We start from the raw sequence: 16,277 nt of genomic DNA on the forward strand, positions 1-16,277 counted from the left end.
CGGAAACTTTTGATTCTAAAACGTTTTCCATAGCAATAGAGTTGCCAACAATCTGAAATTATGTTTGTAACAAAAGCAGTAATATCTGCCACTATTTAAAATAACTACCTCAGGTTTACTGGGCGAAATCGGCACTCTGACTGAGATAATCTTCCCGACTTATCAGTTACAATAAGGGACATTATAACATTCTACCAAAGATCACGGACTTTCGTAATCCTTTAGAAGTACATCTAAATTCGGCCTTTAATATAGCCTTCCCCTCTAGGGAGTTGTGGAATAAGGATAAGAAAATATTTAGATCTACCTTAGAGAACCAAACTAGACAAACGAGTTAGAGGTGGTATCTTTTAAGAAAAATTATTTACCAAAATCGCCTTCCGGCTACCTAATCACTTTAGTGTGCTCCAAGCGGAGTTTACTGCCTTCTCGTACTGTCCAAAAGTGTGTTAACGACCAGAAATATATTTGTATTTACAGATAACCAAACAATTTTAAAAACAATAAGATAGTGAAAGAATGCCTAGAGCTGTTAGTGACACTTAGGGGGGAATCAACAGGTAATTGTCTGATTGGAAGACAAGCCAGCAGACTGGGGATACCTTACAATGATTACAACTACAGAAGCTGGCTATAACGCACCTTCTATGCGGATGTAAGGCTCTGTATAGGAAAATAATCGCAACTAACAAACGCGGTTTCTTCGATGATGTGGCGGAAGTTGCTCAAACTTTGTGAATTATTTATTATTCTCAAGCCCACAGAGTGCGGAAAAGATGGGTGGGGGAGTTTACTGTCAGGAACTCCGTATTAATCTTAGTTTCAGGCTACCCGACAATTGCAACGTTTTTCAAGCGGAAGTGGCTGCTAATAAGGCAGCGACGGATACATTGCTTCGAATCGCATTCTATGCGCTCAAGGTTGGTTAAGGAATGCCGATCTTCACTATCGGTGGCATCGTTATACTTTTCAATTAGTCTGGGTTCCTGGCCACAACGGAATTGCAGGAAATCGTAAGGCTGATGTGCTTCCAAAGGTCAGGAACGTCAGTCTCACTATTAGTAGCATGGAAACATGTAGGAGCATCGTTGTCCTATTGCGGTTTGCTAATGGACAGATGAGCCTCGGATGGGCTAAAGAAAACCGCGAGAGGTCTACCGAGCTCCCAGTAAAGTTTACCTCTTCTTAGTTGTAGGGGTTCTAACTGGCCCATGTTCCATCGGGATCCACGCTGTAAGGTTAAATTTTTTACCGAATGCTAGCTGTAGAAGCTGCATGGAGAAGGATGAGGTGGAATTAGCTCATCACTTTCTTCTAAAATGTTCCGCCTTTGCGAGATCAAGAAAAAGATTTCCCAGATCTCACTTTTTGGAAGAAGCTCGCGAATATAGTATTGTATATTGTAGTAGGTTCAGGGTGCTTTGTCGACTTCTAATTGCTAAACTAGAGGGGGATCCAGGCTTCACAACGGACTGTCGTTTATAATCTACGTGTGTTTCCCTTTGGAAAAGAACCTAACAACCTATCATAACAAGGTGGTTCAGAGAGGATATAATATAATCATTAAACCTAACCTAACCTAGGTTTACTATATTTATACTATATTTTTTGATAGTGTTGCCACCTATGTTATATTTCAAATAAGTATTTATTGTTATTTAACGTAAATGTATTTGAGACGGGTTCCCCAGCTATCTCTTTTAAGATAACTTTTAATATTCAATATACTAAAGTAAACTAAATGAGTATTCAATAAATTTGCATTACTTTTTTGCTTATCATTTCTCCACTTCATTTTAATATCAATCCTTCCGAACTTTTTTAATTACGAAAATAAAGTTTGCTCTTTGTTAATATAAAAGTAGATAGTCTCATTTTGAGTTTACAGCTACACTTTGCAAATTACTGATTAGATGTTGATTGAACTTTTAACAGAGAGCCAGCAAAGTGCGCGACGACATACGAGCTTAATGAAGGCAAGTGCTGAGCGCATGTGAAACAGAAATGCAATTTGCAAGTAATTTTTTTTATAATAAAAAAACTGTAAATAAATAATTAAAAATAAAATCGTATCGAAATAAATATAACAGATGACACATACGAACATATGTTTGTACTTACAGTCGCTCCACATCCGCCGATATCTTGCGCGGCACTTGCGTCAAACCACGATGCGAACAGTCCACCGTCAGGCCATTACACGAACACACACGTGGACAACGCGACTCGCTGATCACGCCCAAACTGCCGCCGGGTATGTGTATACCCACCGACGAAGACGACCCACCATATGGTTCGGCTGTGGCAACCTGAAGGAAATCACCGCAGGCGAAGAACAGCAGAAGCTGGGCGAATACTAGGAAATGTTGTACACGAAAAAGCACAGGCCAACTGTAGTGGCGGTCGCGCCGCTGACGTTGGCACCGACTTGGCGTTATGGGTGGTGGTGGTGGTGGTGGAATGCAATGTTTCGTGCTGAGGTGTTTGGGGCGTATGCTGGTGATGGCGCGTGTGCACGTTGTTAGCGTTGCAGTAGTCGTCTCTTCACTGTTGCAGTAATCGCGCGCAACAGCCGCAGCACAAGTAGCGTCAGTGTTAAACACTGTTTCCAGACCGTTGGCGTTTGCACTTTCACTGCTAGTGCTCGCAGCACTACGACAGCCAGTTGCTTGTGTCACGCTGACACTTGCTCGCTTATGCTGACTTATGCTGGCAGCCGGCGCATCCGTACCAATAACACCAACATTGTCGCCACCGCCGTCGTCGTCGTCGCCTCCTTTAAAACGCATGGGGGAGTAGTAGCGACGTTGGGGTTGCAGGTGCGTCATTTCCGCACATTAAAATAGCGCAAAGGAGTGGAATGTCTGTTTGTTTGGTTGGTTTGGCGCGCTGTGTGTGTGTGTGTGTGTGTTTGGTTGGTTTGTATGTCGGTGTGCTTGTTGTATGTTGGGGTGTTATGTGGCGCTTGATGTTTTATGTTGTGTGCTGCTATGCTTTTTTGATGTGTGCGCTGCTGCTGTTTTAATATAGGTTTTTATATTACTTTGAGTATATTTTTTTCTTCCTCACTTTATTATTTTTTTTTCTTCACTTTATTATTTTTTTCTTCACTTTATTATTATTTTCGCTCAGCTTTTATTTCTTCGCTTTGCTTTTATTTTGCATTTTGCACTTTTAATATTACACTTTGCCTTTTCTAGTGTGTTTCTTAAGCCTTCAAGGCTTTCTTTCGCTTTGGTCGTTTGTTTTTATGTTTATTTGTTGTTGTGCGGCAAGTTGTGGCGTTTTTATGTGGTGTTTAACAAATTTAGTGTTTACTACTAGACCTTTTTTCCGCATGCAATTTTCATTTTTTCGTGTTGTTGTTGGTTTTTAAAATATTTTTGCTTTTAAAATATTGTTGTTGTTTTAAACTATTTTTTTTTTGTTATTTCGATTTTTAAATATTTGTGTTGTTACTTTAAACCACTTTTCTGTTTTAAATATTTCTGTAGCTGAATATTTTTGAATAGTGTTGTTGGTTTTTAAAATATTTTTGCTTTGAAAATATGTTTTTTTTTGTAATTTCAATTTTTTAAGTATTTTTGTTGTTGCCTTTTTAAATGTTGTTGTTGTTTTTTAAATATTTTTTGTTTTTGTTTTACACCACTTTTCTGTTTTAAATATTTCTGTAGCTGAATATTTTTGAATAGTGTTGTTGTTGCAGTTTTTAAATATTTTTTTTGTTGTTATTATTTTTAAATAATTTTTTTGTTGTTGTTGCTTTTTAAAATTCAAAAAATTTCATTTCGTTTGCGCCCAATTAAATCACATAATTTTCACGCCCGCATTTGTTTTCGTATGAATTTTGCAGTTTGTTTTAGCTGTTGTTGTTGGCGGTCACTATTAAACAGTTGTGCCATTTTCACATGCTTACAAACTGTTCGTGTTTCTTATAATATTCTCAACTTCGTGTTTCTTTCTAATTATTTTCACTGAAATTATTATTTATTTACTTTAAATACCCTTTCTTGCATTAATCTTATTTATTCTCGCTTCTTCTTCTTCTTCGCATTCAACCTTCACACATAGTAATTTCGTTACACCGGCTGTCTTTCACGAACGTTACGTTGCTTCGCGTACTCGCACACGTCCTTACGTCAAAACCTTGCACTGAACACTGCGCTCTTTCTGTTGCCTGTGTGGAAAGTAGAGTTGCAAACGCTATTGAATGTGCACCAAAAATGAAAATCAACATGAAATACAATAACAACAAAAACTGAAAGAAAATTAACAAACAACAACACACGCTGAGTGTGCATTTGGTGGTTGATAATTTCCACACAGTCGGCGGTAGGCGCAGAAGACAACCAACCACTTTGCTGCGCCGTGTATTTCTATTGTGAGCGGCATGCACTCTTCGAGACAAAAAAAAAAAAAGAAAAAAAATTACAAAAACAACTAAACGTAAAATTTATAAAATAAAAGGTCGTCCGTTGCGCTGCGCTGCGCTGTGCTGTGCTTTGCTGTGTACTCCACTACAAAGCTACAGATTGCCGACCTGTAGGTAGCGGATGTACATTTGTATTGTAATTCAATGCGAGCGCGAGATAATAATAAATGCACGAGCGCACTGTTGTTGTTGTTGTTGCTTGTTGCACTGCTTCCTTACTATCTTCTTATTGTAGCTGCAGTAGTGACTGGTGTGCTGTGAAACGCAGTGTGGCAGCTGTTTTAGGTAGTTGTATGCCACAAACTCAAATCCGTACAACAACAATAGCAACAAATTTAACTACACCGTTTATAATCCTCGGCAGTGTACTATGAAGGTTGCCTGCAAGTAAAGAGAGAGAGAGTAACCAAGTTAATGAACATGTTGCAATAATGCCTACTAACAATTACATACATACATATATAAATGTATGTATGTATGTGCATTTCATTTTACAATGCTTCATATCAGCTTGTTGCTTGTTACACAGTTAAGATAACGCGCGTCAAATAGCCGCAGGTATACATATGTGTAGAGGTTCGAAATTAAGTTAACCAGGCTGACAAATTCATATGTTGCCACTCAAGGACCTCTTTGGCGTCGTCGGTTGTTAGCACAGACAGACAATAAGCGTTGCCAGTCTAAAGTGGGTGGCGCAAAAGTGGTGGGTTGCAATTAAAAATGCACTTGTGTTTTCTGTGTTCGCTGCTTTTGGCTTTAAGTGTAGCTGCAGTGTATTTGCAATGTGTTTGGCAAATATAACGGTACGGATGTACAGTGTTGTGGAAGATATTATTTCGAATTTATTATATCAATATTAGACTTCTCCGATACGCCATTTTATAGCTCGCTATGCTTAAGCTACGTTACTGTATCTGATTTTGTTGCTCAATTACAAGAACTTCTAGTAGACTACTGCTTTTGTCACCAATATAAATCACAAAACACGAGAATAATACTAAAAGTGTTCAGGTTGAACTTAGACTTACAAATATCCAACCAAAGACTACTACAACAACCCTTACCACATAGGTTAGGTTATTCGAGAAAATCACTGGGAAACTTTTCGAATAAGAAACTCTTATTACAATTACGATCTCCCGTTTCGATCAATCTAAACTAGGAGTAGTGTCATATAACTATTTAGCTTCCTCTATACCTCCTCAAAATATTCAAAAAAAAGTACCACGATTCAAATATACTTCTAATACTCCTGTGTTTAGCTTTTGAAAGAAAGATATCATGATTCCAGTTATTACAAATGAGCTTCGATTGTTCTTATATTAATATTAGATTGCTTACGCTTAAGCTCGATATTCTGTATAATGTTGTGAGTCTTTGCTAATCACGATGAGTCTTTGCTAAGACGGTATTCGACTGAACTAGGTAATATCGCCAGCTGATAGATCAATAATGCCGAAGAAGAAAATGAAAAGATTCTGGGAGTAATGCATTTGTATAGACGAAAAACCGTTCAAAGAACTCGTCTTCTTCTCCTTTAATTAGCACTATTAACCATATTTGGCTTCAGTCTGACGTAACAACGTCTGCTTCGTGCGCCTACTCCAACCAAGCCATCGCAGTCTTCTTCTTCTTCTTGACTGGCGTAGACACCGCTTACGCGGTTATAGCCGAGTCCACAACAGCGCGCCCCGCAACTCTCCTTTAGGCAGTTTGGCGCCAATCGGAGTGGACGTCTACCTCTTTCTCGGCTTCCACCAGCGGGTACTGCATCGAAAACTTTCAGAGCTGGGGCACTTTGTCCATTCGAACAACATTACCTAGCCCCCGCAGTCGCTGGATATTTATTCGCTGTGCAATGTCATGATACGGTATAACTCGTCGCTTGTCTGGATACTATAGTGTTCACCAACACTTAAAGGACCAACATTTTTGCGATTTTTTCTCTCGGACACTCCAAGATTCTGTTCATTATTTTTGGACTTCTTCTGCGCCATATAGAGGCACGTGTACCATGAGCGACTCGTCGAAAGAGGGCTCTACACTATTGCCTACTGAGCCCATAACAGCAAAGATTTGCAATTGATATTCTGGATCTCCAGGCTGACATCATTGTTGCTATTGTTGTCGTTGCCAACATACACAAAGCCCTCGACTGCTTCGAAAATATAGTCCCTCGCTAACTAGCTCATTATCCTTAATATTTCTGCTAGTATCCAACATACTTCGTCTTCGGAGACACCCTACTTACTACTCCCAATTATGTTTATGTCGTCAGTATAGGCAAGCAATTTTACATAGTAATAGTGAGAATGTTGAAAAGTTCACAAGATAAGGCGTCGCCTTGTTTAAAACCTCGCCTAAGAAGTCTACGTGTTTGATTGACTTTATTTGGTAGGCATTGGAACACTGACCTCAATGGTACGATGCGAGTACTTTGACTAGCAGAAAATGTTCAGCCAAGGTGCGAAAGTTCATCCAATCCGCCGAATTATTGTATGTATGTTGCCTAGTGGAGTCTAACTTGTAAGAGCAATGAGCTTAATGATGACTTAAGTGCAGTCGCTTCCGGTCAGGCGTTCTTGCGACCTCTCTTTTCAAACAACCGGCTAATCAAATTTGTTTAATTTTTCATATCTTTATTCAAACATTTTATCAGGCACTTTGATACTTGTAAATAACATCTGAAGTGGCATATAATATATGAATTATCTATCAAATGTTTATACAAACCAAAAAATATTTACATAAGATAAAGCAGATGGTACAAAAGAAGAAAATAAAAGGAGGAAAACTGAAAAAAAAAACAATAAAAATAAAAAAATATTAAGGATTAACCAAATAAAAAAAAAATAAAAAAAAATAAAAAAACTATTAAAAAATAAAAAAGATGGAAAAAAATTAAGAAAAAGAAACAATAAAAAAAAAAACAAAAAATTAAAAAAAAATTCAATTGTAAATAAAGCATCTGCATTTTATAACCACGCTACTGTATATTTGCTAAGTGTATAATTTATGTGCTCAAAAGTACTCCGCAAACAACAAGATAAAAAGCGACCCTGCGCTGCTTTGGCTTGCTTGCATTTGCTTGCACACTGAAGCTTATCATTGCAGCATCGTTTTTCTATAAAACACAGTATATAACATAACGGTAAACCGGCATGTGATGCACTCAATTATTTAAATCAATTACACACATACTCCATACAAATGTAATGAAAGCGTTTTTTTTTAATAATAATTACACTCATTTGTATGTATGTGTGTGTGCGTAGCGTTTTTTTTTTTTTAATAATAATTACACTCATTTGTATGTATGTGTGTGTGCGTTTGGGCGGCTGCATTTCTATAACTGCGCTCTTTAAAGCATTTTTCAAGGGTGATCGCGTCTAATTGATGCTTAAAGACAACACAATTTGTAAATTGACAGGCACAAAAGCAGTAGAAGCAACTTTCAATTCAAATGGGTGGTTGAAGTGGTATGCGGTGAATGTGGGCAGCCATTTAAAAAGCTAACGGGCTCAGCACCGTCATAGCAGCAACCCATCACCCCAACCAACAACCAGTCGCAGCTTCAATCTGTTTAACTTCAATACAGAAAAAGCAGAAGCAGCGGCAAAAGTACCGAGAGCAACTATTGTAGATCAGAAGTTGATGCTTGTCTAGGGAGTTAATTGTTTCAATTATTAATTTGATGACTGACAGCCGCTTGACAGTGAGTGACATTCAGCCAACGTTTCTCACGTTATGCTAAAGAGCCTAAATATGAAAATTGTTTGATAAAGTAGAAAGCAAAAACAAAAATAACAAAAAATCACAGCAAAAGCAAATCTTTCAATTAATTTGATAATATTTTAAATAATAATAACTATAATTGGTATACGAAGAAATCGTTATTTACCAGCAGAATCTTAATGGATGATATCAGCAACTGTTTGAGTAAGCAAAGAAGCATATGTACACAAATCTTTAAAGAATACACAAGCATATAACAACAACAATTCAAAGAAAAGACGAGCGTTGCTGTCTTCACACCGGATGTGCCACTGTCACAGCTTTGTGTCTTCGGGTGTGTGCTGCTTCTGCTGCTTAATGACAAACAGCTGATTGCAATTGACATATTGTTTGCGAATGACAGTTCAATAAATTCTTGTGATAAATAGCATCTCCATACCTCCATACATTTCGCTACGTCATCAAAACATTGAACAAATATTTACAATCATTGACAATTGTTGAGTGAGCTACAATGCAACTGTGTTGGTTACCGTTACTTCTGTAGGTCGATGATAACGCATATTTTCTAGAATCATGACATAAATATTTTTATAAAACTACTTCAATTTGGGTTAAGTGGTTGATTGGAAATGAGCGACGGAAATCAATTGAGTTTAGAGGAGATTATTCATTTATTGAGGCAGTTCACAGAGAGGTCCAGATAATTGTGGCAGTTCACAGGGTAATCCAAAAACAAATTTTTAGAGCGCGTGTTCAGGGAGTAGTAATGAAACGGCTCTCTAAAAACGATATATTCGCTCAAAACACATTGAAACCATGGAAATGATAGTTGAATTTGCGATTTAAGAACTTAGGATTATTTTTTGGAAAGAAATCTCTCTCTCAAAGAATATCGTAGTAGCCTTAAGAGGTTAGGGGTAGTCAGACACGAAAAAATGAGAATTTTCAGTAATTTTTTTTTGCTATTAAATCATGTTATTTTACAAAAGTTATAATATGTCACGAAAATTTGAAACCAAAAATTTATAATTTCCAATGTCATAGCTATTTGTGTTGATCCAGTTTCAAAAACAGGTCCTTGTGGTGACAATCATAAGTCCTTGGAGAATCATCTAAAATCAATCGGATAAATTAGTTTTATAAATAGATAATCCTGGACCTGTACCAAACTTTTTTTTTCAAACATTAACAAAATGGCGGCCTCAGGAATTTTTTTTCTAGATTTTCGGGAAAAAAAACAGTTAATTGGTCTTAAAAAATCGAAATTTTTGAAAAAAAAGTCTTTGGTTCAGGCCTGAGTTTATTATGCATTCTAAAAGCTGTAGAAATTTCATTAAAATCTACCCAGCGGTTTTTGAGTTACAGTTTAAAAAATACAGTTTTGAGAAGAAAGCATTTAAAATTTCACACTAGCCTGTTGGAGTGCCCGAGCGTTCAGAGTATATTTTTAAGATATTACACTTAACGAAAATGCAAAAAAAAAAAAAATGATTTTTTTAAATCCTGACTAGCCCTAACCCCTTAAGAAGTTATACAAAAAGCTATAACCTCAAATAAAGCACGGTAATCATATTTATGTAGCAAATAATACGACTGGGTTTTAACTATCATGGTTTTGGTGGCAACTTGGAACTTTGATTTATTGTTGAGGGAGTTCTCGACTGGTTCAAATTCTTGATCAATATCAGAAGTCCAATATCTTGGTTAAATATTTTAAAGAAATGTCCCCAAACTTGCTGCATATCGTTATTCCACGAAGAACTAGAGACGTATTATGAGTTTTAGTATTCATAAGACGAAGGAGTTCAAAATTTAGGACTTTCTTTTATTTACTCTGATTCTGCTTCGGCCATCGGATAGGAAAGTGATATCCAAAGCTGTTATAAATAATACTCTGGGTTTTCAGACAATATAAACTTATTCTCTACTAACAAGGCCATAATAACAGCAAGGAATCTGTGTCGTTTTATCTGCTAGTGTAAAGGCGTTAGCGAAACTTTCCCAAACTTCCTATATATGGGTATTCCATGAAGCACAGCCGGAATAGCGACACATTTTGAGTTTTAGTCGTCATAAGGCGAGTAAGTTCGATTTAAATAGCATTCTAGGGGTTTCTTTTATTGATCCAGATTTTGTTTGGACCCTCGGTTTGAGAAAGGGATTGATAAATCAATTATAAATCTTACTTTAATTTCAGACAAGAAGACTTTCTTTTCCACTAACAAATTGTTGACCTCAGAAATCTGGGTCGTTTGATCAGTTGATGAAAAGACTTAAGTATTTAGAGAACCAGTCTAAACAGGATAGGTCATTTAAGCCCCAAATAGAGGCTATGAAGGAAAAATATGCGGTTCTTTTGCTTAAGTATGTTTTTAACTGGAAATTCTTTCCTTGGAACATGTGCCGCCAGCAGCATTCATTAAGAGGGAAGACACGTGAGATATGTGCTGAATAAGTCGAAAATACAGGGAAATATCAAATTAAACGTATAAATATTCTCAAAAGGAACTCACCACACAGTGGCTTGAGTACTTATCAGATCGAAGAGCCGCAGAAGAACTTCATTTGTCGACGTTAATGAGATTAAGAGGGAGTTTACATTTGTGTTGGTTTTTCGGTTGGGTTTTTCTTGTTACTTATGGGAAAAATAAAAATGTTTACATATCGTGGATTTTTGTCTTCGTAATACATAAATATATAACCGGTTCAACTAAATAATTCACTTTAGCCTATATATTGCAGATAGCAAACAAGAAACGGAAGTAGTAGTAGATATAAACTAGATAAGATGGAAGCTTCAGTTAAGATTAACCGAACATGGTATTCGTTTTCTTTAACGATGTCGATGAGGACATAGAGGCAATCAGAATCGCTATGAAAAAAAAAATATACTCAAGCTTAAGAAACTTTACTCAAAGCTCAAAGCTTAAGAAAAGTTCGCTGTGACCTTTAAGACCACAACCTTCGCCAATCTTTCATCGTAGTGTAATTTCCATCCAATTTCATTTACCGAAGTGATCATTTAATCTTCATTTCTCGCACGAACGAAATCATCACACAGTTTATCAAACTTAATATCATCGAGACAACGCCTAAAAGCTTTCTGCGCTGACACTTTTTCTTAATTTCCGAAAATCTTTACTCATTTCGCCAACTCACATATCACTACCATCTACATACATACATGCGAAAGACAGTGCCTCTCGCAGTCCCTACACAACTCATAAGACACATAGTACTTCATGCATACGCATAAACACTTCGCCACTTCGGTCTAATGAGTATTAGACATTTCATCACATTCTATTGTCGCTTACTACCTACTTGAAATTTTTTCCGTCAAACTAAAATGGTAAACAAAGATAAATGAAAGTAAAGTGCAGGCGAGTGCGTACAGATATACATACAGACATATATAAGTATTTGTAGGTAGTATTGCAAGTAAGTTCAGTTTATTCTGACGACATTATTGCAGTGAAATGCCAAGAAGTAACAGAAGTAGTAGAAGTAGATGAGTGTACAACAACAACAACAACAACAACAGAAGGAAAAAGCAATAGCAAGACATTCATTACACTTGTAAGGCACACGGAGTTCATCAACAACAAAATTAAGATAACGAGCACCACCTCGACAAGTAATCGGACAAACTCGCGAGTTGACGTGTCTTTTCCCCTACATAATATTTATTGTTGTTGTTGTTGTTGCTTTTGCAGTTGTCTGTACGCCTAAGTGCAGGGACTCTTTTAGTGGTGCAGTGCAATGCGCCTCGTGTAGTGTCTGTTTGTTTTCATGCGCATTTGTGAATTGATGCCCGGAGCACATCAAACCAAATATTCAAATGATCACATATGTATGTATATAGATAAATATATGTACTCCAAATGTGTAGGTGTATATGTGGCTGTGTGCGCTTAAAGTGGGAATACCGCTACCGCAATCAAAACAGTTGGATATTAAATTTGTTGGCATTCCAATGGCAGCGCATGCTGAACTGTGCTGAACTGCACTGAACCGAATTGTCACTTGTCCGGGGCACTCGTACAACGGGAATATTCCAAAAAAAAGCAGAAAAAATGCAGTGCATCGGCGCGAATACTTTAAATGTGCGGTTGGTACGAAGATCGGCAAATAATTCTCATATAAAAGACCCACTAGGTCCAATGGGAATCGAACGAGGAAAGGTAGACTCAAGCAGACGTGGAGTTGGGGATCACAGAGTGTGTTTTAACCTTTCAGTAATTGCCTTGGGGATGCACAAGAGGTCTGACCGCAAGTCTCGGTATTTGAGTCAGTAAGTAGGAACTTGTAATATCACTGCATATTCCTTATTTATAGGGCGCAGAAACATGGACGAGAAGAGAAAACCCTTGGGAGAACTGTTCTTTCTGTCTCTGTTGTTAGATCTTTGAAGCCGTGAGCGCGGAGTAATGAAGATGAACCCAACAGTAACATGGATATAGTTAAGCGCATAAATATCCAATCAATGCATTGGTTAGGCCATGTCGTGTGCATGGAATTATCCAGTGAAAAGCTACTTCGATCCGAGACCTATGGGTGGACAACGGAAGCAAGGACACCCACGCATTCAAAGGAAGAACTGGCCATATGCACTTGGGATGTGCCACTGGTGTGACTTTGCATAGGATTAAACAAACTTAAAACTTACCGATCCAAACAGGGCTAGATCAACAAAAAAACAGCACGAAAAGGAGCTGCCTTTACGCCGCGATGTCTGAATTTGGTATCCCCGCAAAACTAATACGGCTGTGTAAATTGACGTTGAGCAACACCAAAACACTGTACGAGTTATACGACGACATTGACATAGTTCAGCGAATAAAAAGACAGCGGCTACGCTGGCTAGGTCATGTTGTCCGAATGAACGAAAACACTCCAGAGCTGAAAGTGTTCGATGCAGTACCCGCTGGTGGAAGCCGAGGAAGGGGAAGACCTCCACTCCGTTGTAGGGACCAGGTGGAGAGCGACCTGGTTACACTTGGGATCTCCAACTGGCGCCGAACTGCGAAGGAGAGAGAGAGGTGGCGCACTATCGTCGATTCGGCTATAACCAGCTAAACGTTTGCAACGCCAATCACATACATACAATCACGTCTCTTATAACTTTTATAGATTAGAACTCGAATCAGAACAATTCGAATGTTATTCTGAAATACTTTCAAAGGAACAATGAAATAACTAACTTCGGTTAAACACCTTTCTTGGGCTAACAAATTGGCACAGAACAAGAAACTTTGTCTGAATTTTGACTGATTAACCTTTTGAAGTGATTTGGAATAGACCAAGGTATTTTGAGGAGATGTCTACTGCAAAAATTTATCTTCAATTACCTAATAAATTAGCGACTTAAGTGGTGACTAACGTGGTGGTGATTACGACTACACTGGAAGCAACAAGTAAATAAAGACTTGCCTATAACTGACTCTAAATTATTCTGCAGAGTAGGCTGCAAAGGATTTCTACCGTTTTATGCCAAATTTAAGGCATGAAATTCAATTTTATAGTAGCCGTTACTTCAAAAACCGATAAAAGACTTCCAAAAAGAACTAGTTCCGAACTAGTCTGCAGATTATTTGTTTAAAGCAAATTTTCTCCAACAACTACGTTATGAAAATAATTGAGTCCTGATATATAACTATGCTCTCCACATCCACTCTTTTTTCCCGCAGGGCATGTTATGACTTCATAGTTAGTGAATGAGTAAAGTGTAGTAATGTGGCTGCTGCAGTTGGTGGAGTGCTTGTGGGTGCGTTGGAGTAGTGCTTTGATGGCGACCGGGAACTCGAAAGCAGATAACTGTCACAAGCACGCACACATACTCGTACACTTATCATGTGCGTGAAGATACACTTGAATTAGACACAGATGGTCAGAGATTTAGTGTTGTTTGTGGTGATGTTGATGTGCTATTGTTATTGTTATTGTTTTATATTATTGTTGTTGTTATTTTCCCATTTCCACAGCACACACACACCGTAGTTTCTAGTGCTTGGCGCTGACTTCCACTGTTAGTATGTAAAAATATATACACACACACACATATAAGTGGCTGCTGCTCAAGTGCGTGCGCACTACGCATATAGACAAATATACATAATTGTTATTATTTACTAATGCTGGGTATCCGCTGACAGATTTAGAATTTCAAATATAATACAATCAAAATCACTCGTCACACACTCTAATCAAGTAAACACAATCAATGATGATGATGAGAATGACGATGACAACAACAACAAGAACAACAATATAACGCACACGACCGTCGTTCGACCACCCGCTCGCCAATTCGATACGCTTTCCAACAGCGCTCGTCTGTAGTGTGTATGTGAAGCTGTGGAGTAGGAGGAGTGAAGTATTTGTGGCTTGTTGTTTTTGTTTTAATTTTGAAGTCTCGTGAAGCTGTGCAGCAGCATATCATTCGAAATGCATAAATCAAATGCGTACCGGGGCGTTGCTGTTAAATATGAATTTTTTTAATTTGAAAAATATTTTTTTCCGAAGCGAATTTTTGAGTTTGGTGAGTTTAGGTGAATTATAATAGACGAGAATACATGCAGTTCGCTGAAATGTGGGTGTGATTATTTTTAAATGAATATACAATAGAATCGAAAAATATGTGCATAACTTATGTATGTATGTATAGTAGCTGTGTGTGTGTATGTGTCGCTATGCTAATATAAATCATGTGCATATATTTCATTTTTAATGTGAACATTAAATTCCATTTTATGGCATGTTGAAATTTTGAGTCCCTAAATTACGCATATAAACACATGTAAAATGTATGCTTACACACCAAAACAACACACAACAACAACAACACACACTTGTAAAATATGACAATATAATAAAAACGCACGTCCGTCCGTCCGAGTTAGTCCATAGCATACCCGGCGGCTATCGGTGTCGCTTGAGGTAGGCAATTGAAGTGTGATATGTAACTGCGTGCGACAGGCGACAGCCAGCGGAAGCATGAAGCACGAAAAAAAATTAAAAAAAAAAAATGAAATGAAGAATGAAGACTACATATAACAGAAAAGCAACAACAACAACATCAGCAAGTAAGAAAGCCTAAAAATTTATAACTTAATGTGTCTAAGTACGTTTACAATACTAAAATCATTCTTTATTATCTAGTCAACCATAGGTAAATCAACCTATAAGCACTTGGATATACACACACACACATCTACGTAACATAACCTTAAATATGTCGGTGTTGGTGCACAAATCATTCGAATGTGGTTATTAAGCTATGTGTGTACTTCACTTAATCTCCCAAGTGACGGCTTTCTATCTCTCGCATTTCCGTTTTGCTTCAATCGTAATAATTTACTTATTTGGAAATTCTTCAACTAATGTACAGTGGCGCGGAGCGTGTGGCAAATTACACAAAATAATTTCAATGTCAGTTTGTTATATAATTTTCGAAATCTTATATTAATGGAAAGTTACTTCATTTAGTTGACATTATAATGGGAACAGTTGGGAAACGATTTAAGAGCAGATCAAGTAAGAGATGGATAGCTGCAGTGATCGATGAGCTCAAAGAGATGAACGTGAAAAGCTGAGTAAATGCCGCTTCTCAACGTAGAAATGCTAGATGAAGACCGTTTTGAACAACTTAGGTGGAGCTTATAATGATAATAATATTAATGCTATATAAACCCGCCAGATTGACAGAGTGTTCTCTTTTCCCCGGCGAGATCGGCTCTCCGATTTTCTTGAAGTGTTGGTTTTGACATAATTTGGCTGGATTTAGACCCCGAATCGGTCCGGTTGGCACCAAATTAAATAGTCATTGGCGCTTTGTATAGTTGCGATCGCAAGTAGCCGACGAGTTGAAACTCTCGATCTGTACGATCAGCTCTCGGAGTTTCTTGAAATGTTGTGTTTGACCGTACTTGTGGCGATTTAGAACTCGGTTCAGTTCGGTTGACATCAAAATGCAATTAAATAGTGACCAATTCACTGTGACTTCGTAAAGCTGAAGATCGCAAGTAACCGACGAGATCGTACTTGGACGATCGGCTCTCTAAATTTCTTGAAATGCCGTGTTTGACCGAACTTGGGCCGATTTAGA

The 16,277-nt window shown here is 37.7% G+C and overlaps 1 protein-coding gene and 1 long non-coding RNA gene across 2 annotated transcripts in view; one reads left to right on the forward strand and one right to left on the reverse strand.

Moving 5' to 3' along the window:
* LOC105210331 (protein slit) overlaps positions 1-3,697 on the reverse strand; it is a 54,678-nt gene extending 50,981 nt beyond the window's left edge. The window contains 1 exon segment of the mRNA XM_011181201.3: positions 2,122-3,697. Coding sequence (XP_011179503.2) covers positions 2,122-2,828 — 707 coding nt within the window. The 5' untranslated portion in view covers positions 2,829-3,697.
* Positions 3,698-11,934: 8,237 nt separating this feature from the next.
* Positions 11,935-15,706, forward strand: LOC128922484 (uncharacterized). The gene is made up of 2 exons (XR_008471699.1): positions 11,935-12,434; positions 12,509-15,706. It is a non-coding gene; the product is annotated as an uncharacterized LOC128922484 (long non-coding RNA).
* The last annotated feature ends 571 nt before the right edge of the window (positions 15,707-16,277 follow it).

This window comes from Zeugodacus cucurbitae, chromosome 6 (assembly GCF_028554725.1).
Source record: "Zeugodacus cucurbitae isolate PBARC_wt_2022May chromosome 6, idZeuCucr1.2, whole genome shotgun sequence".
Taxonomy (NCBI): Eukaryota; Metazoa; Arthropoda; class Insecta; order Diptera; family Tephritidae; genus Zeugodacus; species Zeugodacus cucurbitae.